The sequence below is a fragment of the Salmo salar genome, chromosome ssa03 (assembly GCF_905237065.1).
Source record: "Salmo salar chromosome ssa03, Ssal_v3.1, whole genome shotgun sequence".
NCBI classification, from domain to species: domain Eukaryota; kingdom Metazoa; phylum Chordata; class Actinopteri; order Salmoniformes; family Salmonidae; genus Salmo; species Salmo salar.
The window spans coordinates 17,591,767-17,603,730 of record NC_059444.1 but is presented as its reverse complement, the minus strand read 5'-3'; the positions used below and the strand labels follow the sequence as shown (position 1 = coordinate 17,603,730).

The window sequence follows — 11,964 nt, the reverse complement described above, 5'->3', positions numbered from 1 at the left end:
ATGAATTTGAGGTGCGGGCAAAACTACCGTAAGCCACTGAGTATGGGTTACTTAATTTCTGAACACATTTGTAATGACACAAGAGCATTTGACATGAGGAGTTTTGTTTTTTGAAAATGGTAAGTTGACTGAAATTCTGATAAATTGCCTGAAATTCTGGTAAGTTGACTGAAATTCTGGTAAGTTGACTGAAATTCTGGTAAGTTGACTGAAATTCTGGTAGGTTGACTGAAATTCTGGTAGGTTGACTGAAATTCTAGTGTTTCTAGATAAGCCATTATTTTTTTTGGGAAGTCTGTATTTAGTTAAACTAAGACTGACTTTGTTCCATTCTTTGATACTGGTATCTTCTTTCTTATCAATTTTGTCCCAAGGATATGCCCAGGGTATTATGCAGCCTCAATGTCATCATTTTATTCCTTTAGTACCTGATTGGTTCATCACTCTTATAACCAAATTCACTGCACAGCACAATAAGAAGTGGAAATGGATTTTAAATTGTTTTAATGAAAAACAACTTAAGATCAGAAAATAGTAAGACAGATTGGAATAAACCAGTGTTATTATTTAGGCAGGAGACAGAATCAAACTTACCCAGATCGGAATTTAATAATGACCAAACTGAGAGCCTAAATCAATGCCTTAATTTGGTAATCAACTCCAGGGGTTTGTAAATTATGACTTAATGGGTAAAGGGTTAATTTTAAAACAGCTTCCGTGGACAGAGGGTTTCTTTAATCGGATAGAGAAACTGCCTAGATGAACAGCTCCACATTGATTAATGTAAAAGCTATCTAATCATATACCCACATCACTAAAAGACAAACCAGTGCAGTTTCCCCAGTTCAACAGTTCTCACTGAAAATGCAATATCTCAAAGATTATAGGCTAGATGAAACACAACAGTCCCAACTTCAACATACAGAGCTATAACAAATCACTCTATATTCTTTCCTTTGTGGGGATTGAATTGGCCGTTTTCCGGTAAAATAAAAAACTGTGTCATACACTTCACCAAGTGTGTCACTTAAACATACAGTGACGTAAAGCATTAATAGGTCTGGGAATTCTCTGCAGTCAAGGTTTATTACATTAATCCACTTGACATTCTCCAGTCCCGTTCATCTTCCCTGGATAAAGGATTCATCTTCAGCAGTGCCCTCTGAGGTGAGCTGGGGAACCAATAAAACATAAAGACATTGTGGTTATGAGAGACAATAAATGAGAGAAAGCTGTAAAAGAAAGTGTGGAAACTGAGGAAATTGAATTTTGGATAAAATATTAAAATGTTCCAGGTCATGAAATGAAAATAAACCTGGTTTGGAAATTACGAGTTTCATAAGCATTTTATTTGGTTATTTTATGTAATATATTTTTTATGTTTTTAGATCCCAATATCAATATACTTTTCTTGAGTATGATCAATCTCATGGTGCAATTTCAGTATCTTGGCAATACAACAGAAAGACATTGATTACTAAAAATACTGATAATCAATGAATTCCTATTAATCCAGTCAAATTCATTGTTGAGTGAAAACTTCTTCAACCCAGGGCTATGTCATACAACTCTCAGCCTTAAAACCTCACAAGTGACAGATTGCATGGGGGCGTAGTAGTATGTGTGTGTGTTTGTGTGAAATATAATACCCTAAAGTCCTTTCAATAGCATATTCAGAAACAAAAGGGGTTGCATGCTCTCTGTTCCCTTTGTGACTGGGCCCCATTGTAATGAGCGCACTGAAAGTTGGAACTCAATAACGGTATAATGACACACAGGCTGTGCCATAACCATTGTGGTCTAGGCCTGGGGTGGTGAGAGACCCCATGGCAAGACAATGTAAACCAAATATTTGTTGTTATTTTTGCTGTAAATTGATGAAAGATATGAAGTTGCATTAGTCAAGCATAGGTAGTGAGGTCCAGTGGCTTGTCATTGAGTTGTTTGCTGAAGCTATGGTTGACCTTATAATGACAATAAATGCAACTGCGGGAAAGCTTTGTTTAATAACAATATTTTAAAGCGAATTATTATAGTAGCAAACAATAACACGTGGCTACACTCATATTTCAATGAAGTATGTCTTTATAATTGATAATCAATGAACTGTCTGTAGATAATCGGCTTTGTTCGGCTTTTTCCGTTACGCGGCGCACTTCATGAGAGCATTTGGGAAATTGCAACCATTTTGCTGTCGTGTGGTGTGTGTGTCGGAGTGGAGCAGAGATTTAGATTTAACGAATAAATAAAAACGCGAAATTAGACCCCCTCCGGCAATGGAAAGGTATGTGTTCACGTTTGCTGAAGCTTGCACGTTGATCGTGTGCTTAATTATGTTCGCGAAAGATTTTAATGTAACTATCGACGTATCCATGTAATAATGTTAGAACGCTAACGTTAGCTCATTGGGCCGGCCACGTTTGAATTCGTTCTGAGATGGTGGTGGTTAGCCCGCTTGCCACCCATCTTCTTAGCATTGCATTAGCTAGCTAGTACTACCGTATAATTTCACAGCGTGCTGCACCTTGCTACGAAACTAGCTAGCTAACGTAGATATCTAGTTTATTAAAATAGCCAGAGTTGAATGTATTGATTGGTGTATCTATTTAAGAGTTGTGTTAAGCCGAAATTATGCTGCGCCAATATTTCTACAATTTCGTTAAGCTCGTTAGCTACTGTTAAGCATTCAATGTTGTGTTTTGGTTAGTTGAGCGCGCACGTACTACGCTTTGGTCGGACACGTTTCCTTTGTTTCTTCGGATGAGTTTGGTAGGCACTAGTGTAGTCATCAGATAACGTTACGGTATCTAGCTAACGTTACGTTAACTAGCGAACGTTAGTAGCTAACGTTACGTTAACTAGCGAACGTTAGTAGCTAACGTTACGTTAACTAGCGACCGTTAGTAGCTAACGTTACGTTAACTAGCGACCGTTAGTAGCTAACGTTACGTTAACTAGCGACCGTTAGTAGCTAACGAGTTGGCTGGCAAGGTCTGATACCCGAATGTACCAACGTCGCTACAATTTGCAATGAGCTTTCACGTCAAACAAAATGTGAAGATGACGAATTGTTTGCTACGCATTTTAACGAAATGAAATTGCAAGCCAACTACAGTCAAACTGGTAGTTCTTAACCTTGTGGGTAACGTTAGCAAACTGGTAACGTTAAGATAGGCGTAGCTAGCAAGCTAACGTTAGCTAACTTGATTGTTAATTGACACCATACATTTTTGCTTCCATTAATTCATTATACGTTGCTTGCATCGATTTGTGTGCACAGCTGACATTCATATTTCCCCTGTCTTTTTCAGCATTGTCAGTGATGTTGCAGTTGGCATGAAGGTAAGTTTGTACTTTCACACCTGACTTTTCAGGATCATTTCATTAATTGGGAAATGATGTACCAAATACATTTATGTATACATTCATATTTTACAGAGAGGCTCAGATGATTTGAATCTCTACAGCACCAGCCCTAACTCTGTGACTGGTGAGCTCATTTCCCTCCCATTCAGTCATACAGAAAAGTAAAGCAATTCACATTCTAACATATCCACAGTCAATGGTCCTTGACACATTTTAACAGCTGAGAGGACAGCTGATGCGATATATTCATGCATGACGCTTGATTTCACAGCTAATGGCAATGACAGCAGTAAAAAACTGAGAGTGGAGGACAGGATGGAGAGTCCCCCTTCCCGCGTGCTCCACATCAGGAAGTTGCCCAGCGAGGTGTCAGAGACAGAGGTCATCGCTCTGGGCCTACCGTTCGGCAAGGTCACCAACATCCTCATGCTGAAAGGAAAAAATCAGGTGAGTTAATGTGGGAAGAATTATTTGAGTTATTTTTCTTAATTAACTTATTGTAGTGGAATGATTAAGGGCAGAATATTGCCTGACCATTTGGCCTTTTCAGTTTTTCCTGGTCAAATGGCCAGGAACAACTCCTACCCTAAGAATGGTTATTTTTTAGCTAGAACCAAACTATTTAATACTACACAGTAGTATTGGGCATAGAAGGAATTTGTCCATGTTGTCTTCCTTGAAATTGTCCTCTGTCGATGTACCAGGCGTTCCTGGAGTTGGGTACAGAGGAGGCGGCTGTTACCATGGTGAACTACTACACGGCGGTGATGCCTCAGGTCCGCAACGTTCCCGTGTTCATTCAGTTCTCTAACCACAAGGAGCTGAAGACAGACAGCACTCTCAACCAGGTGAGATTCTACCCGTCCCCAGAAAATACACTTGTGCATGGCTAGTAGTGAGGTTCTAGTGTAGACACTGAGAAACAATGGTGTACGAGTGAGCCTTGGCTATTGTGACGGTACTTTTTGTTGATTTGCAGACTGTTGTCATTTTTCCCCTTTTCTCCCTCCCTCTTTTTCATACGTACTTACCAAGCGCGCACAGGCTGTCCTCCAGGCTGTGTCAGCAGTGCAGGATGGTGGCTCTCCCAACTCTGACAACAGTACGCTGGACAGTGTTCTAGCCCATGCCCCCAGCCCTGTGCTCAGGATAATCATCGACAACATGTTCTACCCGGTCACTCTGGACGTCCTCCAGCAGATTTTCTCCAAGTTTGGAACAGTCATGAAGATCATCACGTTCACCAAGAACAACCAGTTCCAGGCCCTGCTCCAGTTCAGCGAACCAGTCAACGCCCAGCAAGCCAGACTGGTGAGCAGACAGACCACTGGTGTATTATACATGTGGTCCTCTGTAGTTAAGTTGGTAGAGCAAAGCTCTTGCAACGCCAGGATAGTGGATTCGATTCCCATGGGGCCACTTGTGCATAAAAAAATGTATGCACGCCTGACTGTAAGTCGCTTTGGATAAAAGTCTGTTTAATAGCATATTACTATATTCAATTTTTCAGTTCTGTCAATTTACCATGAAGGTTGATAACAATTGCGTTTCTCCAGAATATGACAATTCTTCACACAAAAATAAATGAAACAAAAAGCTTACTAATAGTCATTTCTCTCATCACGTTGTTCAGTCCCTGGATGGCCAGAACATCTACAATTCCTGCTGCACACTGCGGATCGACTTCTCCAAGCTGGTCAACCTGAACGTCAAGTACAACAATGACAAGAGCCGGGACTACACCCGGCCCGAACTCCCTGCCGGTGACGGCCAGCCTGCAGTAGACCCTGCCATGGCCGCCGCCTATAACAAGGACTCCTCCCTGCTCGGTAAGACCTCTCTCCATCCATTCTCTCCCCTTTTCTGTCTTCTCTCTCTTTCCAGGCCAGTCCAGTCAGCTCTCTCTCCTCTGTATAGAAGTCAATACCACTAAGTGTTCTCTCTCAATGGCAGGCTGGGTATGGACTTATCTAATGCTTTGTAGAGATAGCAGGACAACAGAAATCCCTACCAGTCCAGTAACACACTGTTAAGTGACGAACAAAAGAAGAAACGAGAACATAATGGAAAATGGGTCACTGTGTGTTATTGACAGTCTGCCATGTTCCAAGCCATATAAGAGCCTTGTCATTTGATAAAGCTTTTTTGAGTTCTTCTACATTATTACTACGCCCACCTGCCCCCTTGTATAGTTAAGCTTTTCCCTGTACTTCCTCTCCATAGGTACCCCCTCTGGAATGGGAGCGCCCTACTCTAATGGTGGAGGGTTTCAGTCTTCTCTCTCGCAGGGCGGAGGTACCTATGCTTTCCATGATCTTTTCTTTCTTTCACTCTCTAAGTCTTACCTGCTGTGTGTCCATGTCGTCCAGGAGAAAGAGGCAGAAGTAGTTGGAGTGGCACAGCAACAACTCCTGTCGGCCCAAGGGGAAAACCCCCTTTTAAAATGGTCTAATAGCATGTGTGACGAGTTTGAAATATCAGTTTGAGAATAACCAAGGATGTCATAATAAAATGTGATAGGCCATGACATTGGAATAATGGAAGGGTAGCTTTAGAGTTGACTGACCTTCCCTGTGTCTTGAATAGCTTTTGACAATGAGGTCTTGCGCTATGCAGAAAAAGTCCCTTTGTGTGTGTATTATGTAAATGCATGCAAATCAAATTTGTTGGTTGCATTCGCATATTTAGCAGATGTTATTGCAGGTGTAGTGAAATGCTTGTGTTCCTAGCTCCAACAGTGCAGTAATATCTAACAATACACACATCTAAAAAGTAAAATAATGGAATTGAGACATATTAGGACGTGCAATGTCTGAGTGCACACGTCTGGTGTGTGGACATGGCATGCACACTGTAACGCATGGCTGTGTGGTGTGCTTTGCCTGTGCTTGCTCTCTGTCTACCCATTAATGCGCCTGGCCTGGCTGTTCCTCCAGGAGCCATCAATCCAATGAGTGCTGCGGCTGCAGCGGCGGCGGCTGCAGGGAGGATGGCGCTCTCCGGACACTCCGGCTGCAGCGGCGTGCTTCTGGTCAGCAACCTGAACGAAGAGGTGAGTAACGCGCCCTTTCTCTCTCTCTCCTCTTCACTCTCCTTCAGTATGCAGATCTCACTCAGATCTATTGCCTCTGACGGTGCCTTGTACATCATTGTCCTTTGATTCCGACATGGACTTTGAGCAGACGTTTGTGATTCGCGGTATGACTGGTGTAATTTCATGATTGGAAGGGTTCAGGGAAAATGCAGTGGAAAAAGCTCCCCATCTATACAACTTGGCTATTTAGTCTAACTTTGCATTTTGTTGCACAGATAGTCAGTACCTTTATGGGATGATCTATTACACCTCATGATCAGTACACAGAGAACTGACATTTAATTTTGTAAGATGGCTACAGCAATATTCAGTGTTGCTCTGCATTATTTGACTGTTCTTCAAAGCTCTGCTGCACACAACCGATCTAGCTTGGCCTGATGGTGTTAGTACCAAGACGAGTGGATTGTTTCTCTGTCAGGCATCATTCACCACGAGGTCATCCCCAATGGTTGTACGTCCAGTCGAGATGGAATGGCGACGCATTCTCACATCGGTGCTCATTATTTCTGTGAATTTTATATTGGCCTCAGTGCTTGCATATGTTTTCTCTCTGTCTCCATATCCTAAGTCAACTGAACTGCAGTTACTTCTCAGGCTCTGTCTTAGTGACTAGAGGGTCTCTCTCTCTTCTCTCTCTGCTATGCATTCTGTGCTAATTTTAACTACTGTCTCCTGAACTCTTTCCCTCTCTCATTCATGTCAAGTGATAGTCCTTCCTAACTCTCGTTCTTTTCTTTCAAAGCTCTCTCGTTCACACCTGTCTATTCCAATGCCTTTCTCTAAGCTGTCAAGTTGGTATGGACTGTGGGGGCTACACCAACCACTCACCTTTTTCTCTCACCCACTCACTATCTATGCTATATCTGTCTATAAATTCTCAACAGAAGTAATATTCTATCATTTCTCTCCCCAAACACTGGGTTTGTGGACTTGAAAATGTGTTCTGTTTATGCCATAACTCTGTAAGGTGGTTTTCATGTCTTTACCTGCATGGCCCAAACTCCCCTCCGTTTTGAAACTGATGGTGTAGCCCACCTGCTTCACCAATATGCTTGCATTTCATACACTAGTAAAGCTACTAAAACCTGAACTTGTGATACTCTTCTGCATGCCCTACCCACATCCCTATCATTAATTACTATTGGCTACAAACTAGGCTTTGGTGTCTATGTACTCGGTTCCCTCTTTGGTCTCAGGTGTAAACATTTGGCACTATTATTTTCTTGTATGTTTAGGATTACCCCCCCCACCACCACAGCAAACCAAATCCAGCCATTTCTGACCAAACTCCTGCATTTTACAATGTACTGACCTGTTTTTCTTTATTTACGCCACATTGCTACCCCCCCTCATTAATTCTTGCCCTTCCCTCGTTCCCCCTTTGTGTCCTGTCTGCACCCTGTTACTCCTCCCACTCCTCCCCCTCCTTACCCGTCCTCTACATGTTCATGCTTTGTGCCTGAACAAAAATGTTCCTCCTTGGACCAACTTGCCCCAATTAACTGCCTTGAACCCATGCACCATGACCACCTCATCATTCTACGGGAAACCACCCTCTTATGGATGATCTGTCCATCTTGGCTCTCTACCTCCGACTCTTCTACCTCTCTACCTGTCTTACGCTGCTTGCTCTTCTCTCCTTCTAAAGATGGTTACGCCCCAAAGTCTGTTTACCCTCTTCGGTATGTTATTGTTAGCACTACCTTTTTCATATATACATTTTTTTTTTCTTTACTCCATCTCCATGTAAGAAAAACAAACAACCTAGCTCTCATTTGTTTTCTGATTAGTGTTTCCATAGTTGAGGAATTGTTTCATCACATTATTGTTTAATCGTTCATATTGATCTTAGTTGAGTACATATTATTTTGGCCATCAAGGCCTCCTGTCTCTCTTATTCTCACTCTGAGGCAATTACGTTAATGCATGGTTGATTATTTGGGATGTAGGTTTTTCTGTTAGTTTTTTCCATTTCACAAAGCTAGTTATTCTTTGGGGGAGGGGTTTTATCTGCATATTCTCTCTTCTGTCTATCTTATAGGTCTCTTGTTCTAGGACTCCTTGATTGGTTTAAATTATATGGATGATTTCTCCATCCCCTTTTTACGACTCATTTTTAAACTCTGTCTCTGAAGGACTAATGTTGTCCTTCATGGTTCAATCCTCTCCCCTCTGCTCTGCCTTTGCACTCTCCTCTCTCGCTCCCTCCTGCCGTCTGCCTATCATTATAATGAAGGGGTGTACGGTGATGCTCAGCGCGTGAAGATCCTCTACAATAAGAAGGACAGTGCTCTTATCCAGATGTCGGACGGGAACCAGGCCCAGCTCGGTGAGTGGGTTCAGTCACGCCCCGCTTCTGTACCTCTTGTCTCTCTCTGAGTTTGAGTGTTCTTTCAAACACCCCCCCCCCCCCCCAACTAGCTCCTGTTTGGATCGGTTCCGCTCAATTCCTGTGTTATCTTGCCAGGCCCCTGGCTGCCCTGCTGTTCCTTTCAACAGAATATAAAATGTTTCTGGTAAATCTACAGTTATTGCTGTGTCTGAGTTATACTATGGTTCATTGTTTTCCACAATCCCAAAATCATAGTTGAAACTAATTTGAATTGAAAATGTCCTAGGACGACCCTAAAGGGAGCCTTAACATTTCTAATTAAAGGTAGATGAAAAGGATGTTTTTGCATCTGAGCCTCTGTTTTGGATTTATCCCATGGTTTCGACAGTGCAGGTCCCTATCCTTTCCATTATCCAGTTTTTGAAACCTATTGACATTGTGGCATTGTTTTTTTGAATTAGAACTAAAAGAGAATTTCAAATGAATGGTAGAGAAACACCTCCACATTAAACGCATGAGAAACATGTCACTGTAACCGTGTTTCCTATTTGCCTGTCCTCTCAGCGATGAGCCACCTGAATGGCCAGAAGATGTACGGGAAGATCATCCGTGTGACGCTCTCCAAGCACCAGGCAGTGCAGCTGCCCAGGGAAGGGCTGGATGACCAGGGCCTAACCAAGGACTTCACCAACTCCCCCCTGCACCGCTTCAAGAAGCCCGGCTCCAAGAACTTTCAGAACATCTTCCCTCCTTCCGCCACGCTCCACCTCTCCAACGTCCCGTGAGTTTGTCTAGAGTTTGACTGGATTCTGGCTGTACCATTTCATAAATATATGTTGTGCTAGCTAGGGCATTAGCAGGTTCAATTAATAGAAATTCCTCAGACGAATCCAATGTAACTTTCAGAGTTCCTGAAGGCTCTTTTCTCAGACCTCTACTGTTCTCATTATATATGCTGCCTCTTATGTTGTTCGGCACATTAGCATTGTTTATTTTTGCACTAGACTATTGAGTAGTTTGCTGCTGAATTTAGGGGGTTGGGTGTAGCACTGGTAAGATGTTGCAGTACGAGAAGATTGAAGTGTGCTAGTGTATTGACATGGCTGAATGTGCTTGCGTTGTGCTCACGGTCAGTTTCGGACTCGACAGGGAGGATGTGACGGAGGAGGATCTGCGACTGCTGTTCTCTAACGCTGGTGGCATTGTGAAGGCCTTCAAGTTTTTCCAGTAAGACTGTCTTTTACTGCCCGTAACTTATTATCACATTTAGTCCTGAGCCTTTGAACACCACAGTTGTAATGTGCAGCGATCTTCATAATTCTACCACCTGTGTGTGACTATATGATCACATTTCCTCCCCCACCCCAAATAGAGGCCACAAAATGGCGCTACTCCAGATGTCCACGGTGGAGGAGGCCATCCAGGCCTTAATGGACCTCCACAACTATGACATGGGCAGCAACCACCACCTGAAGGTCTCCTTCTCCAAGTCCACCATCTAGAGGAGCCACGCCACCACAACCCAACCCCCTCCTTGACTAACCTCAATTTGTGGTGCTCACCTGTTCACAGTCCCCACAGGGAATACCATCGTGACTCTCACCTCCTAGGGGGAAACTTTTCAATCAGACAATATTAATTATCAAAAGCCCCCCCACTACTAGTTGTGACGGTAGTTTGTACAATGTCGTAAAACAAGCCCCATCTAGGTCCTCTTATCCCTCACGACCTTAGTTTGTGTGGTAGGCAAGCTCCCTTCCCATGTTCATCATGAAGAGGAATTGTATTCCTTCTTTTATTAGAATGAATCAGCAAAAATGTGCCTTACTCAGCAAAATATTATCATCGTTTTGCCTCCTTACGGTTCTACAAGTGATAGTCTAGGCACATTCTGTTTGGTTGTTTTCTTTTTGTTTTCTCTCCCTGTGTACATTACTGGATGTTTGCCAGATTTTATAGCTTCGATTTTAAAACATTTTTCATAATGTAGGCGAGGGACCTGATTAACGGACTTAGATGAAGAAGCCCATCTTCAGTTGGTTGGCTTATTTTTAAACAACTCCCCGGGCAGAGCGATTTAATAAAAAAATCTCCCCCCATGTTGAGGATTACTGTAAAGGCTGACACCATTGTACACTTCACCTGCTGAGGACATCCGCTTAGATGTTCCCTTGCTGTTTTTCAAACCTTATTTGCATATACATAATTGTTCCTTTTGGAAAATGTTTGATTTGATTGAAAATGGGCAGTGAATTGTTTTGCTCGTGTGTTGATAGGTCATGGTAGTAGTGAAGACATGTTGCTGTTGCATGCGTCCAACATCCAGTTAGGCAATGTGGTCATAACGAAGTATGATTGTACATGAGGATGGACTGATTGTTGGGCTGACTGTTGGGGACCAAAGTAAATGTGCCTTTTAGACCTACTTTGATTTATGATGTTTTCATTTACAAAAACAAATGTGGGTTGTGTTTTGATTCGGGGGGGGACACTAATCAAAGTCAAACAGTCCCAGAATGTTTCTCCTTGATTTCAACGATATTCTGTGCGGTTTTTGGTAAAGGATTTTACCTTTACACCACACCTCCAGTAAAAACTGAACACAAAATACAGTAAATTAAAAAGGTTAGGAATGTGTGGAAAAAGTTTGTATATTTTCTACATGGATTGAGTTTTTACATATAGTTTGGAAAAGGCACGATTAAAAGCTAATTTTCTACCGAGTGAGTCCGTTTGATGGTTCCTGCTGTGTGTACCTACTCTGCTTTAACTCTGTAGCATGCTCAATAAACTCTCCTGTAGCTCTATTCACCCTCTTCTGTCTCCTATGCTCTCACTTTCTTTCTCCTCTACACCTCTCTTACTGTTCTGATTTTCTCTGCCCAGGGGGGAAAATACATTTAATTTTGGAACAGGATGGCAATACCAGAAGATGACAATTTGTAAGTCGCTCTGGATAAGAGCGTCTGCTAAATGACTTAAATGTAAATGTAAAATGACAATTGGAAATATTAATTAAATTTGAATTTCCCACCCTGCTAACCACTTGCTTTACTAAGATCATCTCTGACTCAACTGTTGTATGTTTTCTAACCCTTTAATTTTCTAGCTATGAACTTGCTCTCTTGTCTAAATCTCACAGGTGAGTACGGTAACGTAATATCTGTTAAAA

General features: G+C 42.2%; 1 protein-coding gene across 4 annotated transcripts; it reads left to right on the top strand.

Annotated features, from left to right (window-relative positions):
• Window positions 1-2,144: 2,144 nt before the first annotated feature.
• LOC106599136 (polypyrimidine tract-binding protein 2) lies at window positions 2,145-11,608 on the top strand. Of its 4 annotated transcripts, none has more exons than XM_014190225.2 (14): window positions 2,145-2,284; window positions 3,312-3,342; window positions 3,439-3,490; window positions 3,638-3,813; window positions 4,071-4,214; window positions 4,402-4,677; window positions 5,000-5,195; window positions 5,590-5,661; window positions 6,303-6,418; window positions 8,109-8,142; window positions 8,697-8,789; window positions 9,357-9,573; window positions 9,942-10,019; window positions 10,165-11,608. In XM_014190225.2, exons 1-14 carry the CDS (start codon window positions 2,277-2,279, stop codon window positions 10,292-10,294), a joined length of 1,623 nt encoding a protein of 540 aa, XP_014045700.1. In that variant the 5' UTR covers window positions 2,145-2,276; the 3' UTR covers window positions 10,295-11,608. The 4 variants fall into 4 exon arrangements, with proteins under 4 accessions (XP_014045700.1, XP_014045699.1, XP_014045702.1 ...); XM_014190224.2 differs by having other exon boundaries at window positions 9,927-10,019; XM_014190227.2 differs by lacking the exon at window positions 2,145-2,284 and adding an exon at window positions 2,479-2,769 and having other exon boundaries at window positions 9,927-10,019.
• Window positions 11,609-11,964: the final 356 nt, after the last annotated feature.

Excerpts from the sequence above, each read along its gene's own strand:
- LOC106599136 (XM_014190224.2), top strand. Across the intron at positions 3,814-4,070 it reads TGCTGAAAGGAAAAAATCAG|GCGTTCCTGGAGTTGGGTAC; the intron begins GTGAGTTAATGT and ends TCGATGTACCAG. Across the intron at positions 4,678-4,999 it reads ACGCCCAGCAAGCCAGACTG|TCCCTGGATGGCCAGAACAT; the intron begins GTGAGCAGACAG and ends CACGTTGTTCAG.